We start from the raw sequence: 24,080 nt of genomic DNA on the forward strand, positions 1-24,080 counted from the left end.
TTTATGTAGTGGTTGTTGCTTTTTAATTGATTTCAGAGAGGAAGGGAGAAGGAGAGAGAGAGAGAAACATCCACGATGAGAGAGTCATTGATTGGCTGCCTCCTGCACACCCTCTACTGGGGGTCAAGCCTGTAACCCCGGAATGTGCCCTGACTGGGAAACAAACCGTGACCTCCAGGTTCATAGGTCGAAGCTCACCCCTGAGCCCCGCCGGCCGGCCGGGCGGGCACCCCCTTCTTCCCCAGCTGGCTCAGACGCCCCTCCCGGGACCGCTGGCATCGGGGACAGCCTTCTAGGAAGCCGAGGGAGCCCCGAGCGCCAGGCCTGGGGGGACGCTGCCGGGAGGTGAGCAGGCGGCCTCCCGGGCTAAGAGGGTCTGCTTGGCACCCGCTTCTTTTCTGGGGGGTACGTGCTCCGGTCCCACCCGCAGGCTGGCATCTGGGGGGGCTCCTGGGCCCGGGCCAGGCCCCTCCTGTTCTCCGGTGGGAGCCGGCCGCGTGGTGCCCAGGGCGGGCGGCAGGGGGCGCTGCGCGGCGGGCGGCGGCCGGAGCTCCGCGCCCCGTCTTTGTGCCGTTCGCGCCGCCGCCCCGCTGGAGGCCGGCCGGGCACCCAGGGGCGCAGGCGGCGGGGCGCAGGCGGCGGACCCGGGCGCACACCCACCCGCCGCACCGGACTCGGCGGAGCGTTCGGAGCCTACGGCGGCCGAGCAGGAGCGGGGAGCCCGGAGCCCGGCGCGGGGCCAGGTGGGTGACGCGCTCCCTTTGTGTCGGCATCTGGGGCGCGGGGAGCGGCCGGGCCCGGGGATGGGGCGCGGGGAGCGGTCCGGCGTGCGGGTCCGCGGTGCTGGCGGGACGTGGGCTCCGGGCCGGGGCGCCACCCTGGCCCGGCCGCCCCGCCCGCGGGGGCCTCTGCGCGCGGCCACTTGGGGAGCGCGGGTCCCCCGCCTCAGCCCGCGCGGCTCCCGGCTCCCGGCTCCCGGCTCCGGCTCCCGGCTCCCGGCTCCCGGCTCCCGGCTCCCGGCTCCGGCGGTGGGCGGCGCGGTGCCGGCGGGGCGCGCAGGCCGCGGAGGGCGAGGGCTGGGGGGGCACCGGGGCGCGGGGAGGCGGCGGGACCCAGGGCACCCGCTGCGCACCGCACCCCCTGGCGCCCGGGGACCCGGCCACCTGCCTCCCGCCGAGCCGCTCCCCTGGAGGGGCTGGGGACGTCCCCTGGGGGTCTCCCCGCCGCCCCCCTCCCCCGAGCAGCGGCCCCCGCCCATCCGGGGCATCCAGCCAGCGTGGCTTGTGCGCACCTGGCGCTCCAGGTCACGGGAGAAAGGGGTTCCTTCTGGTACCCTAATAACCTCCATGGGGAGGCTCAGATGGTCCCCCAAATGTGTGCGCTCTCCCCCCGCCCTCTGTCTGTCTCTCACATCCCGCCCCCCCCCCCCAATTCCAAAAAAAAGAGAAAAAAAATCCATTCAGCAGCTGGTTTCCTGCTCCAGGTGGGAGCAGGTGAGGGAGAGAGAGATGAGACCAGGGAGCCTGAGGGCCTGCTGCCCTGGGGGGCGGAGGGTGGGTACCTGCACTAAGAGGTGACCCCAAATCTAGCTCCTTCCTGGGGGTGACTCAGGCCAGGGCCGCCCTAGGGGAGCGCTCCCAGCCCGCAGAGGTGCTTGTAAGGGAAAGGCCACGGGGAGGCGGTGCCAGGCCTGGGGGGCTGCTGGAGAGGAGGCCGGAGGGGAGGCCCGGACTGGGGGGGGGGGGAAGCTTGCAGGTGGGCCCCTGCGGATGCAGGAAGGGCCCTGGCGAGGGCTGCCCAGGCAGAGGAGGAGGGGAGGGGCACAGGGGTGTGGGGGGCCCTGGCCCAGGTCCTGGGGCCCGGCCGGCAGGCAGGCTGTGGTGTGTGGCTCCCTCCCCAAGCCCTGGCAAGAGGCACCCCGTCTTTGCAGCTCCCTCGTGTCTAAGTTTTGTTTCGTTATTTTTTAAAGAATGCACAGAGGTTATGCCCAGAAAGGTCAGAGGGGAAGAGGTCACGGAATCTGTGGATTCCGGGCGACCTGGTCTTGAGCCTGTGGAGTGGGACCATTGAGGGCTGTGGAGGAGGGGGGGGCGAGCTGGCCCTGCGTGGCTGCGGCTGTGTGGAGGGAGGGGTGCGGGCTGCGAGCCTCAGAGTCCGACTCCCCGCGCCCGCGCTGCTGCTGCTCAGCGGGTCAGGCCTGGACCCCGGTCCTCGTGGGAAAACGGGGTGCACAGGACCTCATTCTGACGGCACGGAAAACGTCCCGGTTTGGCCCAATTGGCGTTTGGGAGTTTATGTGGTTATAACTCAGTTTTTTAAAAAATATATGTTTTTATTGATTTCAGAGGGGAAGGGAGAGGGAGAGAGAGAAACATCCGTGATGAGGGGGAATCACGGATCGGCTGCCTCCTACACGCCCCGCACTGGGCATCGAGGCCACAACCTGGGCCTGTGCCCTGACCGGGAATCGAACCGTGACCTCCTGGGTCATAGGTCGACGCTCACCGAGCCACTCTGGCCTGGCGGCAGTCTGTGTGTTTAAAGGGGCCTGGTCTCCTGTCAGTACTTGGAAGGGAAGTGAAGGGGTGACCTCAGTGCGGGGGCCGAGCTGCGGGTGCGGGAGACGGATGCGGGCGCCCAGGCGAGCGGGGCTGGGACAGGAAGCAGCACGTTCAGGTTCCCACACTGCGGGCGGTGCTCGGCCAGGGCTCCCAGCGTGTGTGGCCCCACGGGGCGCCCTGGAGTGCGGCTGCCCCCGCGGTGTGAGACCCCCACGGTCAGCTGACGCCGCTGACGCCTCTGGGGGTGGACGTGCCACTCGGCAGGGCCAAGAGCCTTTCTTTCTTTTTAAAAATTTTTTTATTGATCTCAGAGAGGAAGGGAGAGAGAGAGAGGAACACCAGTGATGAGGGAATCATGGATCCATCGGCTGCCTCCTGCACGCCCCCTCCTGGGGATCGAGCCCACAGCCCGGGCCTGTGCGCTGACCGGGATCGAACCCTGACCTCCTGGTTCCTAGGTCGACGCTCACCCCCTGAGCCAGGCCGGCCCGGAGCCTTCCTTTGTGGGAGAGGCCGGAGGAGGCCTGTCCCAGAGCCTTCCTTTGTGGGAGAGGCCGGAGGAGGCCTGTCCCAGCCAGGATCCCAGAGCCAGGTCACCCGAGGGGCTCCTTGCCCAGCTCCCCCTGGGGACCGCGAGGACACGGTAGGCTCAGAGCCGCGGTCAGGGGCCCCGGCCACGCGAGGGCTACGCCGGCCCAGCCTGGCCTCCGCTCTCCTGGGCGCTCAGGACGGAGGGGACGGGGCGGTCAGCCGCCCGCGGGTCTAGGAGTCCCGGCCACCGAGGATGCTGTTGGGCTGCAGACGCTTCCCAGGCACCTGGCCAGGCAGGGACCCCGGGTTCCTGGGTGCGGGACAGCAGGGCAGCCCGAGGCCGGAACAGAGTGGGTGCTGCTAGGGCAGACGGACGAGCCGCTCCGCGGTCACCGGGTAACTTCCTGCCTGGGAGCCCCAGAGCCGTGTGGAGGGAGCCGTTCCCGAAGCCTCGCAGCCACTTGAGGCCATCGTCCCGGGCCAGCCCCCTCCCCCTCCCCCTCCCCCTCCTGGCGGCATTGCCCTCACACAGGGACGCCAGCCCCCCCTCCCGGTGGCATTGCCCTCACCGGGACGCCAGCCCCCCCCCTCCCGGCGGCATTGCCCTCACCGGGACGCCAGCCCCCCCCCCCCCGGCGGCATTGCCCTCACCGGGACGCCAGCCCCCCCCCTCCCGGCGGCATTGCCCTCACCGACACGCCAGCCCCCCCCCCCCCCGGCGGCATTGCCCTCACCGGGACGCCAGCCCCCCCCCTCCTGGTGGCATTGCCCTCACTGGGACGCCAGCCCCCCCCTCCCGGCGGCATTGCCCTCACCGGGACGCCAGCCCCCCCCCTCCTGGTGGCATTGCCCTCACCGGGACGCCAGCCTCGCGGGGATGGCCTTGGCCTCGCCCTCGGGGCTCTAGTCCCGCAGGGGAGCCGAGCTGAGGGAAGGAGGTGCCCACCCCGGTGTGTGCCAGGCCTTGGTGAGGAGGTGCCTGGGAGGCTGGCGTGCATGAGGGGGGCTGGGCGGATGGGCCGGGCGGAGGCGGGGCTCGTGCTGGCAGAAGGGCCCGGAGGTGGGAACCATGGAGGCGGGGGGAGGGGGTGGGGGTGGGACAGGAGGGCGTGGGGCCGGCAGCCCGACGAGGCTGGGGTGCCCTGGGGAGGGGGGAGAGGCGGCGGAGTTCCTAGAAAGAGGTTGGCCAGGTCAGCGCAGTGCGGGCCTGGGTTCCCGTGGCGCTTCCTGTGCGGGGACTTCCTGTGCGGGACACCCCGTCGTGGTCGTGGCTGTGCAGCTCCGTCTCCCCGAACCCTCTGGCTCCCGGGTCAGGCGGCCTCAGGAGGCGGGCAGGAGGCGGGCAGAGCGGTGGGGGCGGCGGGAGGCTGGCGGAGCCGGGCCGTGGCTCCCGAGTGAGAACCCAGGAAGCGAACAGCCCCGGGACGGGTTTCCTCAGCGCAGAGGCCAGTGGGGCGGGGCGGGCGCCCCGGGGTGGGGACGGGGAGCGCAGGGGCGCCCGGCAGACCTCAGAGCTGGCGCCAGGCCCTGAAGCGGGGCCCACACTGTCCGTGTCCCCCGGTGGCTTGGCAGGCCCGTCCCCGCGAGGAGGAGACAGCGGCTCGCGCTGTGGGACCCCAGTCCGTCATTCTCTGTCCCCACGGAGCTTGAGCCGGCCCTGGGGGCCCAGCGGGCGGTGGTGGGCGGCCGGGGAGGGTGGACAGGGCCGGACGGGCCAGAGAAGGCAGGAAGGGGCATCTTTATTCCGTGAGCTCGGGGACCCCAAAACCGCCTCTGCGTGGGGGCTCTAGGCGTGCTCACTGGTAGCCCCCTGCCTCCCCTCGTGCTCACGCGCAGGCCCGGCCGCAGGAACGCACTCTGTCCCCGGTTCACGGGTCCCAGCCTGACCCCCAATGTGATGGGTGTGGAGGCCGTGGGCGCCGTTATCAAGGGGACCCAGCCCCTCCGTGCCGCGGGGACACAGTGAGGTGCGGACTGTCAGCAGGGAGAGCACTCCCAGCCCCCACGGGCACCTCGACTCGGGCTCCGGCCTCCGGAACTGGGAGGAATGAGAGTCTTGCTGATAAGCCCCCGCCCATCTGTGGGATGTTGGTCAAGATCGTCCGTCCGCCCGGCCGGTGTGGCTCGGTGATTGAGTGTTGGTTGACCTGTGAACCAGGAGGTCACGGTCAGGGCACAGGCCCAGGTTGCAGGCTCGATCCCTAGTGTGGGGCGTGCAGGAGGCAGCCGATCCATGATTCCCATCACTGATGTTTCTCTCTCCCTCTCCCTCTCCCTGCCTCTCTGAAATCAATAAAAATATATTTTTTTAAAAAGATCATCGGAATAGGCTACGTCGGGCAGAAACTCCTGGTCACCGTCACGTGGAGAGGGGCCCGCTCTGTGGACCGTGTGGTAACTCGCTCACCTGCAAAGACCTGAACGAGGTCCCCTCACAGATCCTGGGGTTCGGAGTTCAACCCCCCACACCCCCTGCCAGGGTCATAGCGCGTGTTCGCACGGACGGACGTGTCTGTCACCGTGTGTCTGGCCGGACAGAGCACCAGCAAGGCCCCGGGCACAGGGTTTCCGTGTCCTCGGCGACGGATGCTGAAGGCAGGCGTGGTGGCTGGCGCCGGTCCAGCGGCTCGGCGCTGTCACCGAGACCGGATGCCCCGTGTGGCTCCGCCCACCTTCGCTTGTGACCTTTGCCCTCTGAGGGCGGCCCGGGCCCAGCTGGCTCTCCGGGGCTGCGGGCTCCCGTCGGCGTGTCAGGCTGCAGGACAGGTGGGGGGGTCGGGGCCGGCCACCGCTGTCCCTGTTACCGGGAAGGAACCGGCTTTTCCGGAGGCACCGGGCTTCATGGCCATGCCCGGGAGCGGGAGAAGCGGGGACCACGAGGCTGCGGGCGCCCCAGGACCGCCCTGGACAGGACCGGCCCCGTGTGGGCGAGGCCGACTGCGTGTTCATGAACTGTCCGCCTCGCCCCCTGGCCGGCGGGGTCCAGACCCCCGTGCCGCGGCCGCATGTCCTTGGTGCCGTGCCGTAAGCTGTGAGCGTCTGCGGCTTGGGGTGCAGTGAGGGCCAGGACCTCGCAGTCCTGCTGGGCTCGGCGCCGTGTCCCTTTGCCGCCGGCACGGTGCCTGGCGCATAGTAGGTGCCGGGAAATGTTTGCGGAACGCATCAGGCGCCTTCTTCCTTCAAACACGTTCGAGTCCAGGAACGATCTCCCCCGTTCACATTCTTCCTTTGTCCGTTCGTGTGGCCGCAGCCTTTGGGAGCTGGGGGTTCGAAGGCAGATGGAGGAACGCACAGTGCGGTGAGGTGGGGGGGGGTTGGCGAGAACGAGGTGGGGGGTGGCCTGTAAGCAGCAGGACAGGTGTCAACCTCTCAACCTTGTGAGATCATGGAAGTGGGACACAGAGGAGCCCCTTGGACCCACAACGGGGCTCAGTGCCCGTTTCTCCTGTTTGTAAACCAGCTCAACGTCCGAGGTGCGTGCTGTCCAACCGCTCACTGAATCCCGCCCAGGCCCCCCCCGCCCCCCCGGAGCGGTGCCACTGGCGACCGGAGGAGGGGCTGCCCCGCAGGCGTCTGTTCTTGGTGAACTCCCCACCCCCACCCCACCCCTGGCACCTGGCCGGGTCACCCTGCCTTCCCTTAGGGACGGAGCGCGCCCGGGTGTCCGCTGGCACCGCCTCCAGGCCTCTGTCAACTGATGGGCAGTTGAGCGCCAACAGGAGTCTCCCGCTTGGGGTGTGGTGAGGGGAACGGTGTTTATTCAGCGCCAACAGCCGGACGGTGGTCCCGCTCGGCGGAGAGCTGGGCCGCCTCCTCGCTGGCGGCGGGCGGTGTGCCTGAGCGCCCGGCTCAGAGAGCTGCTGGGCGGGCGCTGCCTGTACGTGTTGGTTTTTTATAAATATGTGTTTATTGGTTTCAGAGAGGAAGGGAGAGGGAGACAGAAACGTCCACCAAGAGAGGGAATCATGGACCGGCTGCCTCCTGCTCGCCCCACACGGGATGGAGCCTGCGACCCGGGCCCGTGCCCCGACCGGGAATTGAAGCGTGACCTCCTGGTTCCGAGGGCGACGCTCACCCACGCCGCCGGGTTCTGCCCGTACGTGTGCGCCCCGGCAGCCCCAGAGCCCCCTCGGCAGGCAGCGTCTCAGGCTCCCGCTGTCACCTCCTTCTGGGCAGCAGCCAGCGCTTGCTTCTTCCGCTTCTTGGCGGCGTGGCTCTCCGGGCCAGCTCTCCGTGTGGCCGGCGGACAGTCCCCTGTGGTCTGGGCCTCCCAGGGCACCCCCTGCCCCCGAACCCCTGCTCTTCCCGCAGCCGGCCTCACTCAGCTGCTCCTGAAGGTCGTCCTGGTCCATCGGGATTCCCTGTCGCTCCCGGGAGCTCCGTGGGCCCCGTCAGGCCCCCCCACGTCCCTGAGCTGCTCCGGCACTTCGTGCGTGACCCCGAGTCTGTGTCCTGTCACCCCGGACACAGCGGGCGCGGCACCGAGGCCCCGGGTGCTGCAGAGTCGGGTGTTTTTAGATCCTGGAGGCGTGTTAGCTCCCGAGTGTGAAAGACCTCGGCACTGGGATTGATGTCAACGTGTCTTCATACGTGTCCCGGGGTCACCTGACACCCAAGGCCCAGTGACAGGAAGTTGTGTTCACCTGAGATGGCGAAGGGGGCTTTGTGGGACCTGGCGCGATGCCAGTGCGGCCACTGGAAGCAAAACACCCCTGAACCGAACTGCCGTCCACGCGCGGTCTTCCTCCAGCTCTCCCTGCGGAGGATGAGGCCTGGGGGTGACTCAGCCGCTCTCGTGGGGTGAATGTCCTGCAGGGGGCGGAGGGTCTTACTCGTCTTTGAATTCCCAGCTTCAGTGCCTCAAACTTTTATTCTTTTTGTTAATCCTCACCCGAGGATATTTTTCCATTGGTTTTTTTAGAGAGAGTGGAAGGGAGGGGAGAGACACAGAGAGAGAAACATCGATGTGAGAGAGACACATCGACTGGTCGCCTCCTGCACGTGCCCCCGATGAGGGCCGGGAGTCAGTCCCCAACCAAGGTACGGCCCTGGACCAGAATCGAACCCGGGACCCTTCAGTCTGAAGGCCGAAGCTCTAAACACTGAGCCAAACCATCCAGGGCAGTGCCTCAAACTTTTAACTACACTCCGTGTGTGTGTGTGTGTGTGTGTGTGTGTGTGTGTGTGTGTGTGATATATATATATATTTAAAACCAAAGCTCTGAAGACCGGAAGGATGGCTTTGTAAGTGATATAAATGTCTAACCATTATCTGTACACTCCACAACAATCAAGCATGGGATGTCAGCTGTGATTAACCAATAACAGAATTAATTATAAAAAAGGAGAAGGCTGTTTTCTCAGAAGGACAATGACCACAGGAGACCCTGCCCCAGGCACCACATCGGGGGCTAAAGGCTCTGACCTCCATGAACCGACCCCCGGGCGAAGCCAACGGTGGTGGTAGCGGCCGCCGAGGAAGGCCTCGCGGGGAGCTGCGAGGTCGTGTGCGCGGTTTTAACTTCCGTTCCACGCGGGTCTCCCCTGGAGGGCACTGGCGATGCCTTTTTGTGCCGCGCCAGCACAGCCAAGGGATCGGCGAGCCTGAGGGGGTCCGGCGAAGGACGAAGCAAAGACAGACAGAGAATAAGCTGGGTCTAGGTCAGTGATCGGCAAACTGCGGCTTGCGAGCCGCTGCGGTTTGTTGCTCTGTTGACTAATGAGTTTGCCGACCACTGGTCTAGGTGGATCTCCTGTGCCTGGCTGAGACCAAGAACAGATCCAGACGGCAAGCTGAGGCTTTATTTTATAGCCAGGGGTAAACAAGGTGGTGGTCGCCATAGTTACCATGTTCCTGTGAGTTTCACTTGTTTTGGCAGCACTTGCTGCACCTCCCACAGCCCATCAGCTACCCAGGAAGGATCTAGGTAATAGATAGGTCAAGCTTAGTTATGCTAAGAGGGCTGTGCCCTCCAGGCTGGGACTTGTTTGCGGCTTTGCCAGCAGGTCAGTCCGAGGCTTAACCCTGTAGCCGCTCCCTACACCTTCTGACATCATCCAGCCCTAAGCGCAGTTCTGCGGTGACGAGCACCTCGGGTCGCCAGATAGGAATCTTCGAGGAGTTTGTGATTGTTTTCTAAGTGGAATGAGCAACGAGGAACATTTGCTGGAAGATGAAGTGCGCCCGCCTCGGGGCAGGAAGCCTTTCGGCATCAATCCCGGCCTTGGCGGGAGGGCGGCTCGGGGGCCTGGGGGTGGGGGGGTGGGGGTGCGGGGTGCGGGGTGCGGGGCCTCAGGACAGATGCCGACTCCTGTGCCTCTGGGGGACCTCGGAAGTCCTCTGCGGGGAATGTGGCTCCAGGAGGTGACGGTAAATGTGGAGGAGATGCATGCCGTGCACACACCTCTCTCTCCTTTTAAAAAGACAGCAGCCTCACGTGGACAGCCTGGGAACGCGGTCCGTCTGACGCTGCGACTCCTGGGGTTCGGAGCTTGTGGGCGCGGGGGTGGGCTTGTTTCCGCCGCCTGGCGAAGGGAGAGCAGGGCTGGGGCTGGGGTGTGCCGTCTGCCATCGGCCTCAGGACCGACTTCCCTGCTGCCTCTCATTTGTTTACTGCGGTGACAGGTCACGGTGAGGTGCAATGATGATCTCAGTTACAGTGTTCCTTGTTCATGCTGCCTGCCAGCACACACGTGTTATTACTGCCTGCCAGCACACACGTGTTATTACTGCCTGCCAGCACACACGTGTTATTACTGCCTGCCAGCACACACGTGTTATTGCTGCCTGCCAGCACACATGTGTTATTACTGCCTACCAGCACACACGTGTTATTACTGCCTACCCAGCACACACGTGTTATTACTGCCTACCAGCACACATGTGTTATTACTGCATGCCAGCACACACGTGTTATTACTGCCTGCCAGCACACACGTGTTATTACTGCCTACCGGCACACATGTGTTATTACTGCCTACCGGCACACACGTGTTATTACTGCCTACCAGCACACACATGTTATTACTGCCCACCAGCACACACGTGTTATTACTGCCCACCAGCACACACGTGTTATTACTGCCTACCAGCACACACGTGTTATTACTGCCTACCAGCACACACGTGTTATTGCTGCCTGCCAGCACACACGTGTTATTACTCCGTAAGCAACAACACACATTCCAACAGGAAGTGGGCCCGTGTCTCCGGGGCGTTGGGCTGCGGAGGGTTTGGGGGAAACGAGTGATTGGCAAAGAGGAAGCCCTCTGCTTACGGATAAACACACCAGAGCCGGGCGGGGCCCGCGTTTTCCCTGGAGGGGCCCCTTCAGGCTCGCTCTGCCCCTGCCCCTGCGCACCCCAAACCCGAGCAGTGACAGCGCCCGTCAGCGCGGGGCAGCGTGGCCCGGCCACGGCCAGGCCGCCTCGCGCGGAGCCTCGTGGCTGCGGTCACCGTCTGAGCTGAAGGCCACGAGACCTCAGACCCCATCCCAGATGCCGCCGAGACCTTTAACCCAGCGGTTCTCAACCTTCCTAACGCCGCGACCCTTTAATACAGTGCCTCATGCTGTGGTGACGCCCTGCTCGCCGTTCTCAACCTGTGGGAACCGCCGCTGTAGAGCCTAAGACCATCGGAAAACACAGATATTTATTTTACATTACGATTCATTAACAGTAGGAAAATCACAGTTATGAAGTAGCAACGGAAATAATGTTATGGTTGGGGGTCACCACATGAGGAGCTGTATTAGAGGGTCGCGGCGTTAGGAAGGCTGAGAACCACTGCCTTAACCTGTCCGTGTCCCCGTTTTGTCCATCCAGAAAGTGGGAGCAGTTCCAGGGAGACTTCTTTCTTCGGGGCGCCTCTGAGGAGTCGATACATAGAAAGTCTTTAAAAAGCGTTGCAGGCCTGAGACCATTTAAGCAGGAACGTTGACGGCCTCTCCGGGGGCAGATGCAGGGGGCAGATGCACGGGTCGCCCTTTGAATTCCGGGGGAGGGAGGCAGCCAGGTGCCAGATGGGAGGAGCGGGGGCGGGGGGGGGGGGAGGCTCTGGGAATTGGGACAGACGCCCCCTCGCGCTCAGAGTCCATCTGGAAGCCATTTCCTGGTTGGATGAAATCCGGCCCTCCGGTCCGCCAGGATGGAACGCGTTAGCCCCACCGAGAGCGTTCCTGTTCTCCGTGGCTTCGCGGTGAACGCGGGGACGGGGCGGCCGCTCGGAACGACGCCATCGCCCCTTCTTCCCGCACTTCTCTCCTCTGACTGCGGCTTTCCTCAGTTTCCAGCGAGAATGCCAGGAGCCCGTGGCGCTGCTGGTGGAGACGGCAGACCCGGGGCCGTGGGCTGAGCTTCACAGACCGTCTCCTGGCGGGCTCCGGCCCCGCCGGTTGCTGTAGCCACCCCGACCTCCAGGGCGCTCCCCGCCCGCGGCTGTCCGTTACTGATCTGTCACAGAGCCAGCTCGTGGCTTTGCGGTTCGTCTCTCCCGTTCCCCTGCGTGCGATGTCGCTGATCCTGCCGATTCTGCTCCCGTGTTCATACGGCTTTTCCTCGGCTTGCTTTCGGCTGACGTGGCTCTTCTTGCTCCGATCCCCGAACGGGAAGCTCGGGGTATTGGTCTTAGCTCTTCCTTCCTTTCCGACACGTGCCTTCCGCGGCCTGCTGCTCATTGCCGTCCGCCGCGCTGTTATTTCCCCGAGTTCACCGTGCTCCCCGGGCTCCCGAGAGACGCGCTCTTCGGCCCGTGCGTTACTTACAGACGTGCTGTGTGCCCTCCAGATGTTTGGGGGTTCCCCAGCGATTTTCCAGCGAGGGGTTCCTGGACGAGAGCCGTTTCGATGGGGAAGCTTCCTTTGTCTGATCGCTGTTCTGTTTTACGACCCGTTCGGGTGTGTTCCGCGGCCTGAAACCTTCCGCAGGAGCCGGAGGAGCGTGTGGTGTGTCCCGCCGTGGCTGGAGGAGTGCTCTGCGTGTCGATGAATCAAGCCGATGGTTCGTGCTGTCCAGGTCAGCGTGTTCGCGCTGACGGTCTGCGCCTGGGTCTGTCGGGGACGGAGCAGAGTGGTGGGCCTCGAAGGATCGCGGTGACGGGCTGTCGCTCCACCAGGTCCGCCGTCGTGGCGTTGTGTGTTCCGATGCTCTGTTGGTAGGTGCGTGCGAGGTTGGTGTGCTTTGTCTTCTTGGAGAAACGACCCCTCATCGGCAGGCAGCCGCCTCTTTGTCCCTGAGGATTTCCTTGCTCTGAAGTCGGCTTGAAACGAACGAAATGATTCCAGCTTTTTTTTTTTTTTTTTTGCTGGGAATTAGCATGTTACATCTGCCTTCATCCCTTCCAGCTGTCATTCATTTCCCTCATCCAGCCTCCTATATAATAATCCTATATAATAAAGAGGTAATATGCAAATTGACCCTCACGCTCTTGCATCACAAGATGGCCGCCCCCATGTTGTCACAAGATGGCTGCCCCCACATTGTCACAAGATGGCCGGCAGGGGAGGGCAGTTGGGGGCAACCAGGCTGGCAGGGGAGGGCAGTTGGGGGTGATCAGGCCTGCAGGGGAGCAATTAGGTGTCAATCATGCCAGCAGGGGAGTGGTTAGGGGCAATCAGGCAGGCAGGCAGGTGAGTGGTTAGGAGCCAGCAGTCCTGGCTCGTGAGAGGGATGTCCAACTGCCGGTCCGACCCCTGCGGGATCGGGCCTAAACCAGCAATCGGACATCCCCCGAGGGGTCCCAGATTGGAGAGGGTGCAGGCTGGGTTGAGGGACACCCCCCCCCCAGTGCACGAATTTCATGCACCGGGCCTCTAGTATGTTATAATCACCTAACACATGGTTATTTTTGCTGTTAACCAGTCTTCTTATTTGAAGTGTGTTTCTTCAGACAACATATAGTTAAGTCTTACTTTTTTCTTTTCCATTCTGAAAATCTCTGTATTTTAACTGGTATATTTAGATTATTCACACTTAAAGTGATTATTGCTATCGCTGGTGAATATCTACCATGCTTGCAGTTGCTCTCTATCTGTTACCTTTGGTTTGTTTGCTTGTGTGGTTTCTGAAGAGAAATCAGATCCAATTCTTCTTCTCACTCCTCTAGGAGTCCAGTGTCTGGCTTTTGCAGTTGAATATGATAGGCCTCGATGCGCACTTTTGGTATTTATTCTGTGAACACCCTGAAGCTGCGGTGTGGTGTCTGTCGTTGGTTTGGGAAAACTCTTGGCCGTTCTTGCTTCAAATATTTTTCTGCCCTGTTCTCTCTTTCTCTTTCCAGTCGCGCATATCTTGCACATTTTGAAGTTACCTTGGGGTGTGTGTGTGTATATATATATTAATTCTGTGGGTTGTTGTTGTTGTTGTTTATAACCCGGGAATTTTCTGTTGCCCTCAGCTCAGGCTCACTGATCTTCCTCCTGGCTGTGTTCCGTCTGTTGGTGAGCCTAACACAGGCTTTCTCCATTCTTGACCATGTCTTCATTCTGGTGTTTACTGAGATCGTTATTTTTTAAAATATTTTATTGATTTTTTACAGAGAGGGAGGGAGAGGGAGACGGATAGAGAAACATCGATCAGATGCCTCCTGCACACCTCCTACTGGGGATGTGCCCGCAACCAAGGTACATGCCCTTGACCGGAATCGAACCTGGGCCCCTTCAGTCCGCAGGCCGACGCTCTATCCACTGAGCCACACCGGTCAGGGCTGAGATCATTGTTTTTAATTCCATCTTTCTGCTTCTGTAACCCATTTACTGCTGCATTTTCTCTGCCTTTTCCAGGAGAGCCCTTCATGCGTGTATTAATCATCGTCGTCGAAATGCTTTGTCTGATGCCAGTAATTCCAGCATCGGGGCCACAGCTCAGTCAGGTTCGGATGCTTGCTCTGCCTCCCCGGGCTGTGACGTTTCTGGCCTGTTGGCATGCAGTGTGGGTTTGTGCTGCTGTAGGTCGCTGAGCCTGAGGTAGCTGGTCGTCGGAACTAGGTTTTCAGTGGCAAACTGCTACCTATTGCTCCTTTTCCTGTTTAATGTGAAGGTTTTTCTTGTCACCACATACAAATCTGTCGTACTCCCTTTCAAAACCGCGTCGTCGAAGGACATGTGTTCTGAGTTCTTCGCGTTCGAGATGGGCGGGAGGGTGAGCGGTGTCCCCCTCCCCAAAGAAACCGCCTTCTCGCTGGGGACACGCCTCTGTGATGAGAAGCCTTCGTCTGAGCCCCGCTCAGTGGCGGTGGGGCCAGTCAGCGGGCTCTGTGTGAGCTGGCTGACGCCGTTACCGAAAACCGGAGAGGAACCAAGCAACACCTAGAGAGATGCAGTCACATCGGTTACGCGCGGGTCCAGGGGAAAATGCCTCTCCAATCCTGGGCCCCCACATGGAGGAACTTTCCCTATTTATATGTTTTTACCTTTTTTATCTCCCAAATATGGGGTGTTTCCGGCCCCCTTTGCAAGTTCTTAAAGAGCCCCCTATGTGCTGGGGCCTTCAGACCTCAACCAGAGGCCTGGCCTGGCGCCAGCACCGATAACTTTGTCCGGGGAAGGTTTAATGGCCTCTCTGAGGTGGGAGTAGTCTCATTTTCCTTGTTTTTTAAGCAAGCAAGGATCTACAGAAGCCAAAAAGCAGGGTTAACATTTCAAACAGCAGTGTTTATCTAAGATGGATGCTTCAATGCCTCCCAATCAGACTCACTTTCGAGAGTCATTTCTTTGACGCGGGTGATGGCAGAATTAGCCACACGCCCTTATCACAGCGAGAGAATGAGAATACAGCTCCTGTCGTGAACTGGCAGCCAGCGAGCTGGCGAGTGCGCTCTGTCCCGAGCAGCCTGTGACCTGTGACCCCCCCCACCCCGCCCCCGGAGCAGGCAGACGGGGCGTCGCTGGGCAGGGCCACGGGAAGGGAGACTGAGGGCCTCTGTCTCCCGCGTGCCAGCCGTTGGTGTGCAGCCCGTGAACAGAGGCAGCTTTGTGGGGGCCGGACAAGACCTCCATTCATCTGCACGTCACACGGACCCCGCGTGCGGAGCCCTCCACGGAAGGCTGCGGACGCTGGCCCGCGGGCAGCTCCGGGGATGTTCGAAGTTGGGGCTTGGGATTCAGCGGCAGCCAGGAGACAGCCTCCGCCTGGAGCGCGAGAGGCTGGGAGGCCGAGGGCTCCCCGTGTCCCGCGGGTCCGGCAGGGGAGGCGCGGGCTCTGCCTCCGGGGCAGGCGTCGGTGCGGGCCACTCGTGGTGGACGAATGCGGAGCGGCGGGGGGGGGGGGGGGGCTTTCCGTGGGGTGTTGGTGCAGAGGCGGCGACAGGCTGCGCTCACGGTTGTAGCGTGAGTCAGCCAGCGAGACGCAGGGCGCCTCCATGAGCCCGTTAATTAGGAGTCGATGGCGCGGCCCCGAGGGAGGTGTCGCTTCCAAATCTCTGAGCAAACAACATGCAGGAGGTCTCCCGTATTTGTGCTCTTCGAGCTTCTCTGTCTGCAGATTTCACAGAGAGCTCAGTGTAGGTGGTTGTTACAAACAGTTTGCAACCTTGAGGTCACAGTGAGCTAACACTTGGCACGAGAATATGGGAATTATTATCAGTGGTCGGCAAACTGTGGCTTGCGAGCCACATGCGGCTCTTTGGCCCCTTGAGTGTGGCTCTTCCACAAAATACCACGTGCGGGCGCGCGCGTACAGTGCGATGGAAACTTCGTGGCCCATGCACAGAAGTCGGTTTTCGGCTCTCAAAAGAAATGTCAATCGCTTTGATATTTGTACTGTTGATATTTGGCTCTGTTGGCTAATGAGTTTGCCGACCGCTGCCTTAGACGGCTAGCTTGCAAGGTCAGACAGTTAAGTTTATCTTTTCCTATTACTTAAACAAAAACAGTTATTTCAGCCCTGGCTGGTTTGGCTCAGTGGATAGAGCATCAGCCTGTGGACTGAAGGGTCCCAGGTTCGATTCAGGCCAAGGGCACATCCCTGGATTGCAGGCTTGATCCCCAGTAGGGGGTGTGCAGGAGGCAACCAATCAATGATTCTCTCTCATCATTGATGTTTCTATCTCTCCCTCTTCCTTCCTCTCTGAAATCAATAAAATATATTATTTAAAAAACAACAACAACAACAGTTACTTCCCAGGGTAAGGGACTATCTAAAAATAACAGAGTTGACCTACAGAATAAGGGACTGTCTGAGAATAACGGAGTCGTTCCAACAGCAGTTTTCCGAAGGAGGGCTCACCCTGCTTCATTGTGGATCTTCCGTGAGGTCCGCAGAAAGCAAGTCTTTTCTCTCGGTGTGTGTAGCCCAGGGTCACGCACACACCAAAACCTTCAGCTGAAAAAGCGCCGTAACCTGGGCAGCAGTAAGGAAAATGGGGCCAGAGAGAGGCCAGGTGAAGAGGACGTGATTTGCTACCGGCTTTCCTTTTGTTTTTTAAATTCTAGAAAAATCAGGGGTGTCAGCGTTTCCCCAATAAGTGTGTTCACAGTTGGATTTATAGGCATTGCTTTCTGCGACGCCTTTTCTTTTTTTGCTGTTCGATCTTCGACACCAGTTCCTACCGACACCTGGGGGTCCAGCTCATTCTCACTTCCGGGGTGACACTACATGTCTTATTCCACGTGTCCCCCGTCATGGCTCCTCGGTGGCTCCCCAGTGTCTCTGCCTGTCCCGCGTGCTGCCAAGGATATGCTGTTAGTTACCTATGACACGTTGGTGCCAGGCCAGGCATAGCGTAAATTCTCAGGGTGGCATGTGGGGGTCAAAGGTATGTGTGGTTTATATTTTACCCCCTTCCAGGTAGTTTTCCAATGGCACCCGTTACTATATTCCTAAGAAGTGGAAGTCTTGCTGTACCGCAGTGAACAGTATTGAAGTTTTATTCAGCCACAGAATTCCCAGTCGCTGCCGATCAGATAGGTGAATGAGGGCCCCTTTTGGCCCATTTCTGTAACATGAGGCCGGGTGGCCGGTCACAGGTCTGTGTCGATATGCACACGGGTGATGAGACGGGTAAGAGGCTGACAGAATGTTCGGTGCGTATTGGCTCCAGGCTGGCTTTGCGGGGTGACCTGTGCACACGGATGCAGCCGCGGGACGGCCGTGCGCTCCCTTCCCCCTGCAGGCCGCTCTCTGAGCCCCGTGCCCCTCCTGCTTCCCAGGTGCTCGGTGGCCTGCTGGCCGAGACACTCTGCGGTGCCCGGACACCTTGTCCCACTTCTCCACACGCGTGGCCGGGCATGAGGCGAGGAGCCCGCTGAGGCACTGCTGCACACGGGCACACCTGAACACCAGCACGCCTGGACCCGGCACACCTGGACCCGGCACACCTGGACCCAGCACATCTGGACCCGGCACACCTGAACGCCGGCACACCTGGACTTGGCACATCTGGACCCGGCACGCCCGGACCTGGCACATCTGGACCCGGCACGCCTGGACCCGGCACACCTGGACCCAGCACATCTGGACCCGGCACACCTGAATGCCGGCACACCTGGACCCGGCACACCTGGACCCAGCACACCTGGACCCAGCACACCTGGACCCAGCACACCTGAATGCCGGCACACCTGGACCCGGCACACCTGGACCCAGCACACCTGGACCCGGCACACCTGGACCCAGCACACCTGGACCCAGCACACCTGGACCCAGCACACCTGAATGCCGGCACACCTGGACCCGGCACACCTGGACCCAGCACACCTGGACCCAGCACACCTGAATGCCGGCACACCTGGACCTGGCACACCTGGACCCGGCACGCCCGGACCCGGCACACCTGGACACCAGGATTTGGCCAGAAGACAGTCTGTCTCCTCCTCCCCAGGCTTCTCAGAGGTAACTTGGCCTTTGGAAGGTTTGAATTGGCAAAGCTTCATTGCCGTCTTCTTAGTGCAGTGGTCGGCAAACAGCGGCTCGCGAGCCACCTGCGGCTCTTTGGCCCCTTGAGTGTGGCTCTTCCACAAAATACCACGGCCTGGGCGAGTCTATTTTGAAGAAGTGGCGTTAGAAGAAGTTTAAGTTTAAAAAATGTGGCTCTCCAAAGAAATTTCAGTCGTTGTGCTGTTGGTATTTGGCTCTGCTGACTAATGAGTTTGCCGACCACGGTGTTAGTGGACTCGCAGGCCGTGCCCGGGGAAGACAGAAGGCCTACCAGTAAGGGCGTCTCCACGCCACGCGAGCCACCCCACAGGAGCCGTGGCCCAGCCCCGTCCCGGGACGACTGTGAGGTGGGACCTCGGCGCAGTGTGTGTGCTGTTACGGTGACGTTGTGTAAAGGTCCCCACGCAGGGCCTCACGCCCGGCTCCTCACAGCCCGGGAGCACGATGCCGCGTGCCGGAGGCCGGGGAGCAGGGTAGGAAGGCCAGAGGGTGCGTCTGGGGCCTGACCGGCTCCTTCTTCATGGAGATCATGTGGGCTGGGCTCCTGGCCGTGCCGGGCGCTCCTCTGACTCGGAATCCAGGGACACAGACACGAGCCCTGCTCTCGGCGTGCGGGGCGGGGGGAGGGGACAGGCAGGGAGGGACAGGCCGATGCCACGGGCAGGACAGCAGCAGGTGACACGCTGTGTTCCATGGGCATGTGGAGGAGAGAAAAAGGGGCGGGCGTAGCTTTAAATGGAAGGGGCTGGGAAGGCGACATTGACCATGGATTTAAGGAGTGTGGGAAGCTGGGAGTCACTGTTTAGTGTCGGGAGCAGGAGTGTTGCAGGGAGAAGGAGGCAGGGCCGGGGCCGTGGCCCCACCACACCAGCGAGTGGGCGGGGCAGCGTCGGGGGCAGGGGGGGGTCTGGGGGGGGCGTGGGAGCAGTGAGCCCGGGCGTGTCCTCAGGGCTCGCAGGAACCCCTTACCTGGCCTTGCCGATTCTTGGGGGGAGCCGAGGTTTTACGATGGGAAGTGGGCGCAGGGTTGAAGCAGAGGAGGGACGGGATTTGCACCCACGTTCATGGGCTCGCCTCGGCCTCTGCGTTGGTGATAGCGCAGGCGGGGGGTGGGGGGGAGGGAGAGGCGGGTCAGGGACAGTTAGAGGCCATTGGAGAGTCCATTGACGCCCGGGGAGATTCAGACGACAGAGAGCCGGGCCTGCTCCCCTGCGAGCCGAGGTGGGGAGCGTGGCCGTTCTGGGTGCGTGTGCAGATCAGCCGTGCGCTCCGGCAGATGGCGGCGTGGGAGGACGTGTAGGCGGTGTCGTGGGTTTCGGATGACGCTGTCGCCGCCTGAGGTGGGCAAGTCTGCAGGTGGAGGCGGTTTAGGCGCCAAGAGGGCGGGAGCCCCGTTTTGAACATGTCGCGTTTGGGACGACGGGACGCCCACGGGGAGGCTGCGTGGCGGTCGTGCCCACACGTGCGCTGGAGACCGTGGCCGGCTGGAAACGCCGTGGGAGTTGCGGGGTGACGTTTAAAGGGTGAGGTGAGATGAGGTCCCAGCGAGGGGGGAAGGGGGGCGGTCTGGGCCCTGGGCCCTTCTGCTTCCTGAGGCCCAGAGGCAAAGCCAGCAGGGGAGACCCAGGGGGAACGGACCGAGAGGCGGGGTCCCGAGTGTGGCTGTCGGGGGCCCCAGGGAATGGCCCCAGGCGGGCGGGGCGAGGAGCGGTGTCCCGATGGGCCGGGTGAGCGGGGGCCGGGCGCTGGGCGTTGGCTCCGCGCCTGCAGCTCAGCGGTGGCTTTGGCAAACACGGTGAAATGCCATGTGGGTTCGGCGGCTGCGGCAGCACGCCCAGCTGGTGTGGGTTTGGGGGGGAGGGTGGAGGGGAGCATCGGGGACACGGATGGCTGCCACCGCTTCCAGGAGGGGAGCCAGGCCGGGGCTAAATGAGGCCACAGGATCGTGTTTCTTGGGGAGCGTTAGTCATTTATTTATTTTTTTATTTTTAGACTAGAGGCCCGGTGCACAAAATTTGTGCACGGGGGGGGGGTCAGGGGTCCCTCAGCCCGGCCTGCACCCTCTCCAATCCGGGACCCCTCGGGGGATGTCCAACTGCCTCTGGCAATCCGTGACCGCTGGCTCCTAACTGCTCGCCTGTCTGCCTGCCTGATCGCCCCAAACCCTTCTGCCTGCCTTCCTGATTGCCCCTAACTGCTCCCCTGCTGGCCTGATTGCCCCTGATCATCCCTAACTGCTTCTGCCTCGCCCCGCACCTGGGACCCAGGATTCCCTCCTCCGGCCAGCCGTAGGCACCCAGACCCGGGCTGGCTTCGCCCGGGCCAGCTGCAGCTGCAGGGGACCATGGGGTGGGTGGCTTGTCCCTCTCCCGGGCCACAGCCTGGCTGGTCCCCATTCCTCTCTCCCCAGTGTTGAGTGTCTGAGCCCTTACGGCGTGAGGGCCATTTGCATATTAGCTCTTTATTATATAGGACATATATTTTTTTAATATTTATTTTTATTGATTTCAGAGAGGTAGGGAGAGGGGGAGAGAGAGAGAAACATCAGTGATGAGAGAGAACCATGGATGGGCTGCCTCCTGCACGCCCCCCACTGGGAATCAGGCCCGAAACCTGGCATGTGCCCTGAGCGGGAGTCGGACCGTGACCTCCTGGTTCCTGGGTCGATGCCCACCCCCTGAGCCCAGCAGCAGGGCGTTGGCAGTACATGCACACGCTGGTGGGAATGACAGGGGCGCTGGGGGCCGAGGGTCGCCAAGAGAGGCTCTTGAGCGGAGAGAGAGGTGCGTCTGTCACGGGGGGATGTGGACGCTGGGGGACGCAGACAGTTCCTGGGGGATGGACTGTGATGGACATGTGGGTGCCGGCCGGGGGCACCCAGAGCAGGAGGCTGTGCGGTCTTCCGGCGGCTTCTGTTCTCTGTGAAATGGAAACAAAGTCATGGCAGAGGAGGGGGCGAGGGGAGGCGTGGGAAGTCCTCTGGAAAGGGGGCGCACAGAGGGGTCGCCGGGCAGCTGTAAGCGCCCCGGAAGCAGGAGGCCGCGACTGGAACGCCCTCGATGTGTGAGTGTGTCTAGCTCAGGAGGTCAGGGGCTGCCGAACCCGGGGACAAGCAGAGGGGGCCCGTGAGAGGCTGGTCCGAGGGGACCGCTGCTCCGGGGGGCGGGGAGGAGGGGAGACATCCCCTGGGGTGTCAGGAGGTCACTGCAGCGCCCGGTGCAGCCCCTGCAGGCCCCTGGCGCTCAGCTGCCCCTCGCTCCCTCCCCCAGCCTGTCTGCAGCAAATGTCAGGCCTGCAGCAGCGCCGGCTTCCTCTTACAGACTCGTGTGGGGGAGGCCGACCCTCCGGACAGGGGCCTGCGGCGGGGCCTGCGCTGTTTCCCGGCGCTGAGGCTGACGGGAAGGTCTCCGTGGATGGAGCCACCGGCACCTCGTCCTGTGGTCCCAGGAGCGACATCTGAGAGTTTTGTTTTGTTTTCCTCGAGTGGAGAACGTGATGAGTAAAAAAAAAAAAAACAAACCAAAAGCAATCTCCGGTGAATCTGGGGCCTGGGCCTGACTCCGCCCCGGGCCGCGGCGTCTGCACAGCCCGCCCGTCCCTGGCCCCGCCGCTCGGGTCCTTCGGCTCCGACCGAGCGGCAACAGCAACCGCTCAGTTCTGGGCCTCGAGCGGCCGAGGGGTCGGCCAGCGATACTTCCAGATTTCCAGGGGCCGTTGTGAGCTGCTGTGGCCGCAGGTTCCGTGAAAATAAAGCGTGAAAACCACATGTATCTCCGTTGCAGTGTCTCTGTCTTTCACTTGACGTTCCTCGTTCCTTGTTCGTTTGGTTTGAGCGCTGGTCATCTCTCTGTGTGCTGGGCGAGGCCCCGCCCTCTCGCCTCGGAGCCCGAGCCTCTCAGCGTTCCCACGCCCACTGGAGCGGCGGGGAGGCCGAGGCAGGAGAGGACCCGCTCCCTGGGACGGGTGATGTCCGCGGACACACTGGGCAGCGGACATTCACCGCGCACCTGTCATCGGCAAGGTCACCTGTCAGTCATCGGCAAGGTCACCTGTCATCGGCAAGGTCACCTGTCTGTCATCGGCAAGGTCACCTGTCATGGGCAAGGTCACCTGTCATCTGCAGGGTCACCTGTCGTCTGCAAGGTCACCTGTCTGTCATTGGTAAGGTCACCTGTCAGTCATCTGCAAGGTCACCTGTCAGTCATTGGCAAGGTCACCTGTCATCGGTAAGGTCTCCTGTCGTCTGCAAGGTCTCCTGTCAGTCGTCTGCAAGATCACCTGTCAGTCATCTGCAAGGTCACCTGTCATCGGCAAGGTCACCTGTCATCGGCAAGGTCACCTGTCAGTCATTGGCAAGGTCACCTGTCATCAGCAAGGTCACCTGTCATCAGCAAGGTCACCTGTCAGTCATCTACAAGTCACCTGTCAGTCATCGGCAAGGTCACCTGTCAGTCATCGGCAAGGTCACCTGTCAGTCATTGGCAAGGTCACCTGCGATCTGCAAGGCTGCACGCTGGGGCCGTGAGGGAGGACCGAGGAAAGGGGCGGTCTCTGCCTTAAGCTTCTCTGACTGCGGTGACCGCGGAGGGTGTGGGCCCAGGACACAGCCCAGCCGGGGGGGGGGGGCTGGGTGTGAGCGCCCCCTCCCCCCTGCCCGCTCCCCACCGAGACCTGTGGCGCCTGCACAGGGAGGCGCCAGGAGAGCCTGAGCAGACAGACCCTCAGGCCACGTGGTCTGGACCCTCAGGGTCTGAGCCACAGCCATGGACACCGTGGCGGGCGGTGACGGTGGAAAGCACACCCACAGACAGGCGTGTGGGAGCCGTCTGAGCAGGAGCCCAGGAGCCCTGAGAAGAGTCCGAACGCCCCTCCCGGCCCAGACCCTCAGGGAGTCCCGTGGGCGCAGGCGGCAGCGGGTCCTGCTCCTTCGAGGCTGAACAGCAGCCCCTGCCGTACACGCACCTCTTCCCTGTCCGTCCAGCTGTCCGCCGACGCTGGGCGTGTCCGCGTCTCGGCCACTGTGACTGAGGCCGCGGTGGCCGCGGCACAGACCCCCGTTCCCGTTAGCGAGGTCGCTTCCTTTACATCACCCCCGGGGGCCGCGTCTAACAGTTTGAGGAAACGCCAGGCCGTGCCAGCTCCGGCCCACAGACGGCGCAGGCGGGTCCCGCCCCACAGCCTCGCCAGCACCGACGTTCCGTGTCGTTGTGATGACGGTCGTCCCAACGGGTGAGGCGGTGCCGGGTGTGGTTCTGATTTGCGTTTCCCTGATGATGCGTGACGTTGAGCCTCTTCCACACACTGGGGGCCGTCTGTCTGTCTGTCTGTCTGTTCAAGTCCTTCGCCCCTTTTCGGGTTTGGCCACGTGAAGCCAGTGGGAGGTGGAGCCAGACCAGCAGTCACGTTCGGGGACAGGGGGACCCGGCTTGGCCGCTTCCTGCCCCACGAGCTCGCGAACGCAGGCACTCTCGGCGCGCGGCTTCTTCCCTGGGAGGAGCGGGCGAGCCTGTCGCTTCCCCGTGCAGCCGCAGTGAGATGTCGGGGCCTCGGAGACGTCACCCTAAAGGGGCCGATTTGTGCTGGTTTTAACGCGTCACGTAGGAAGCCATGAGTCTGGGAAAACCGCAATTTAAGAAAACAGACCCACAAAGAAAGAGGCGTTCCAGTCGCTTTACGAGCCGTGAAAACGCTGAGTAAGAGGGACCGCCCAGCGAAGACGGCGCAGGCCTCGCTGTCCTCGGAGCCTGCCGCGTTCCGCGGGCCGTTGTTCCAAACAGACGCGGAATCTCGCAAGGAGCAGGAAAAACATAAAAATGGGCGGGGGGGGGGGGGGGGCGCTCCCTCGAAATCAGACAAAAGCAGTTAAAGAAAAATACCGGCTAACCTCACTCGTGAGTCAAGAAACAAAAATTTAAAACAAAATACGAGCAAATAGAACCCAGATGTTCTTCCGATGTGTGTTTGGGAAGAAAAAACAACACCCGACAGTCGGACACGCTCGATCCGTCTGGGGGTGCACAGCAGAGGGGCTCCCGCTGGAGGGCCCCCCGGGACGCGGCACAGGAAGGGGAGGCCGTGTGACCGCCCAGGGAAGGAGGGCCGCCTTTGGTAACCCAG

At 62.3% G+C, this 24,080-nt stretch overlaps 1 protein-coding gene across 3 annotated transcripts in view; it reads left to right on the plus strand.

Moving 5' to 3' along the window:
- Nucleotides 1–24,080, plus strand: part of RNF144A (ring finger protein 144A) — a 52,698-nt gene continuing 28,618 nt past the window's right edge. The window contains exons 1-2 of one of the 3 annotated variants that reach the window (XM_079792476.1): nucleotides 622–743; nucleotides 17,237–17,918. In XM_079792476.1, the coding sequence (XP_079648602.1) occupies nucleotides 17,636–17,918 (283 nt within the window). In that variant the 5' untranslated portion in view covers nucleotides 622–743; nucleotides 17,237–17,635. Of the gene's footprint in view, nucleotides 346–612; nucleotides 744–17,236; nucleotides 17,919–24,080 lie in introns of those variants that run through there. The other 2 variants (XM_079792480.1, XM_079792477.1) reach the window with 2 other exon arrangements.

The sequence above is a fragment of the Cnephaeus nilssonii genome (assembly GCF_951640355.1).
Source record: "Cnephaeus nilssonii genome assembly, chromosome: 15".
NCBI lineage: Eukaryota > Metazoa > Chordata > Mammalia > Chiroptera > Vespertilionidae > Cnephaeus > Cnephaeus nilssonii.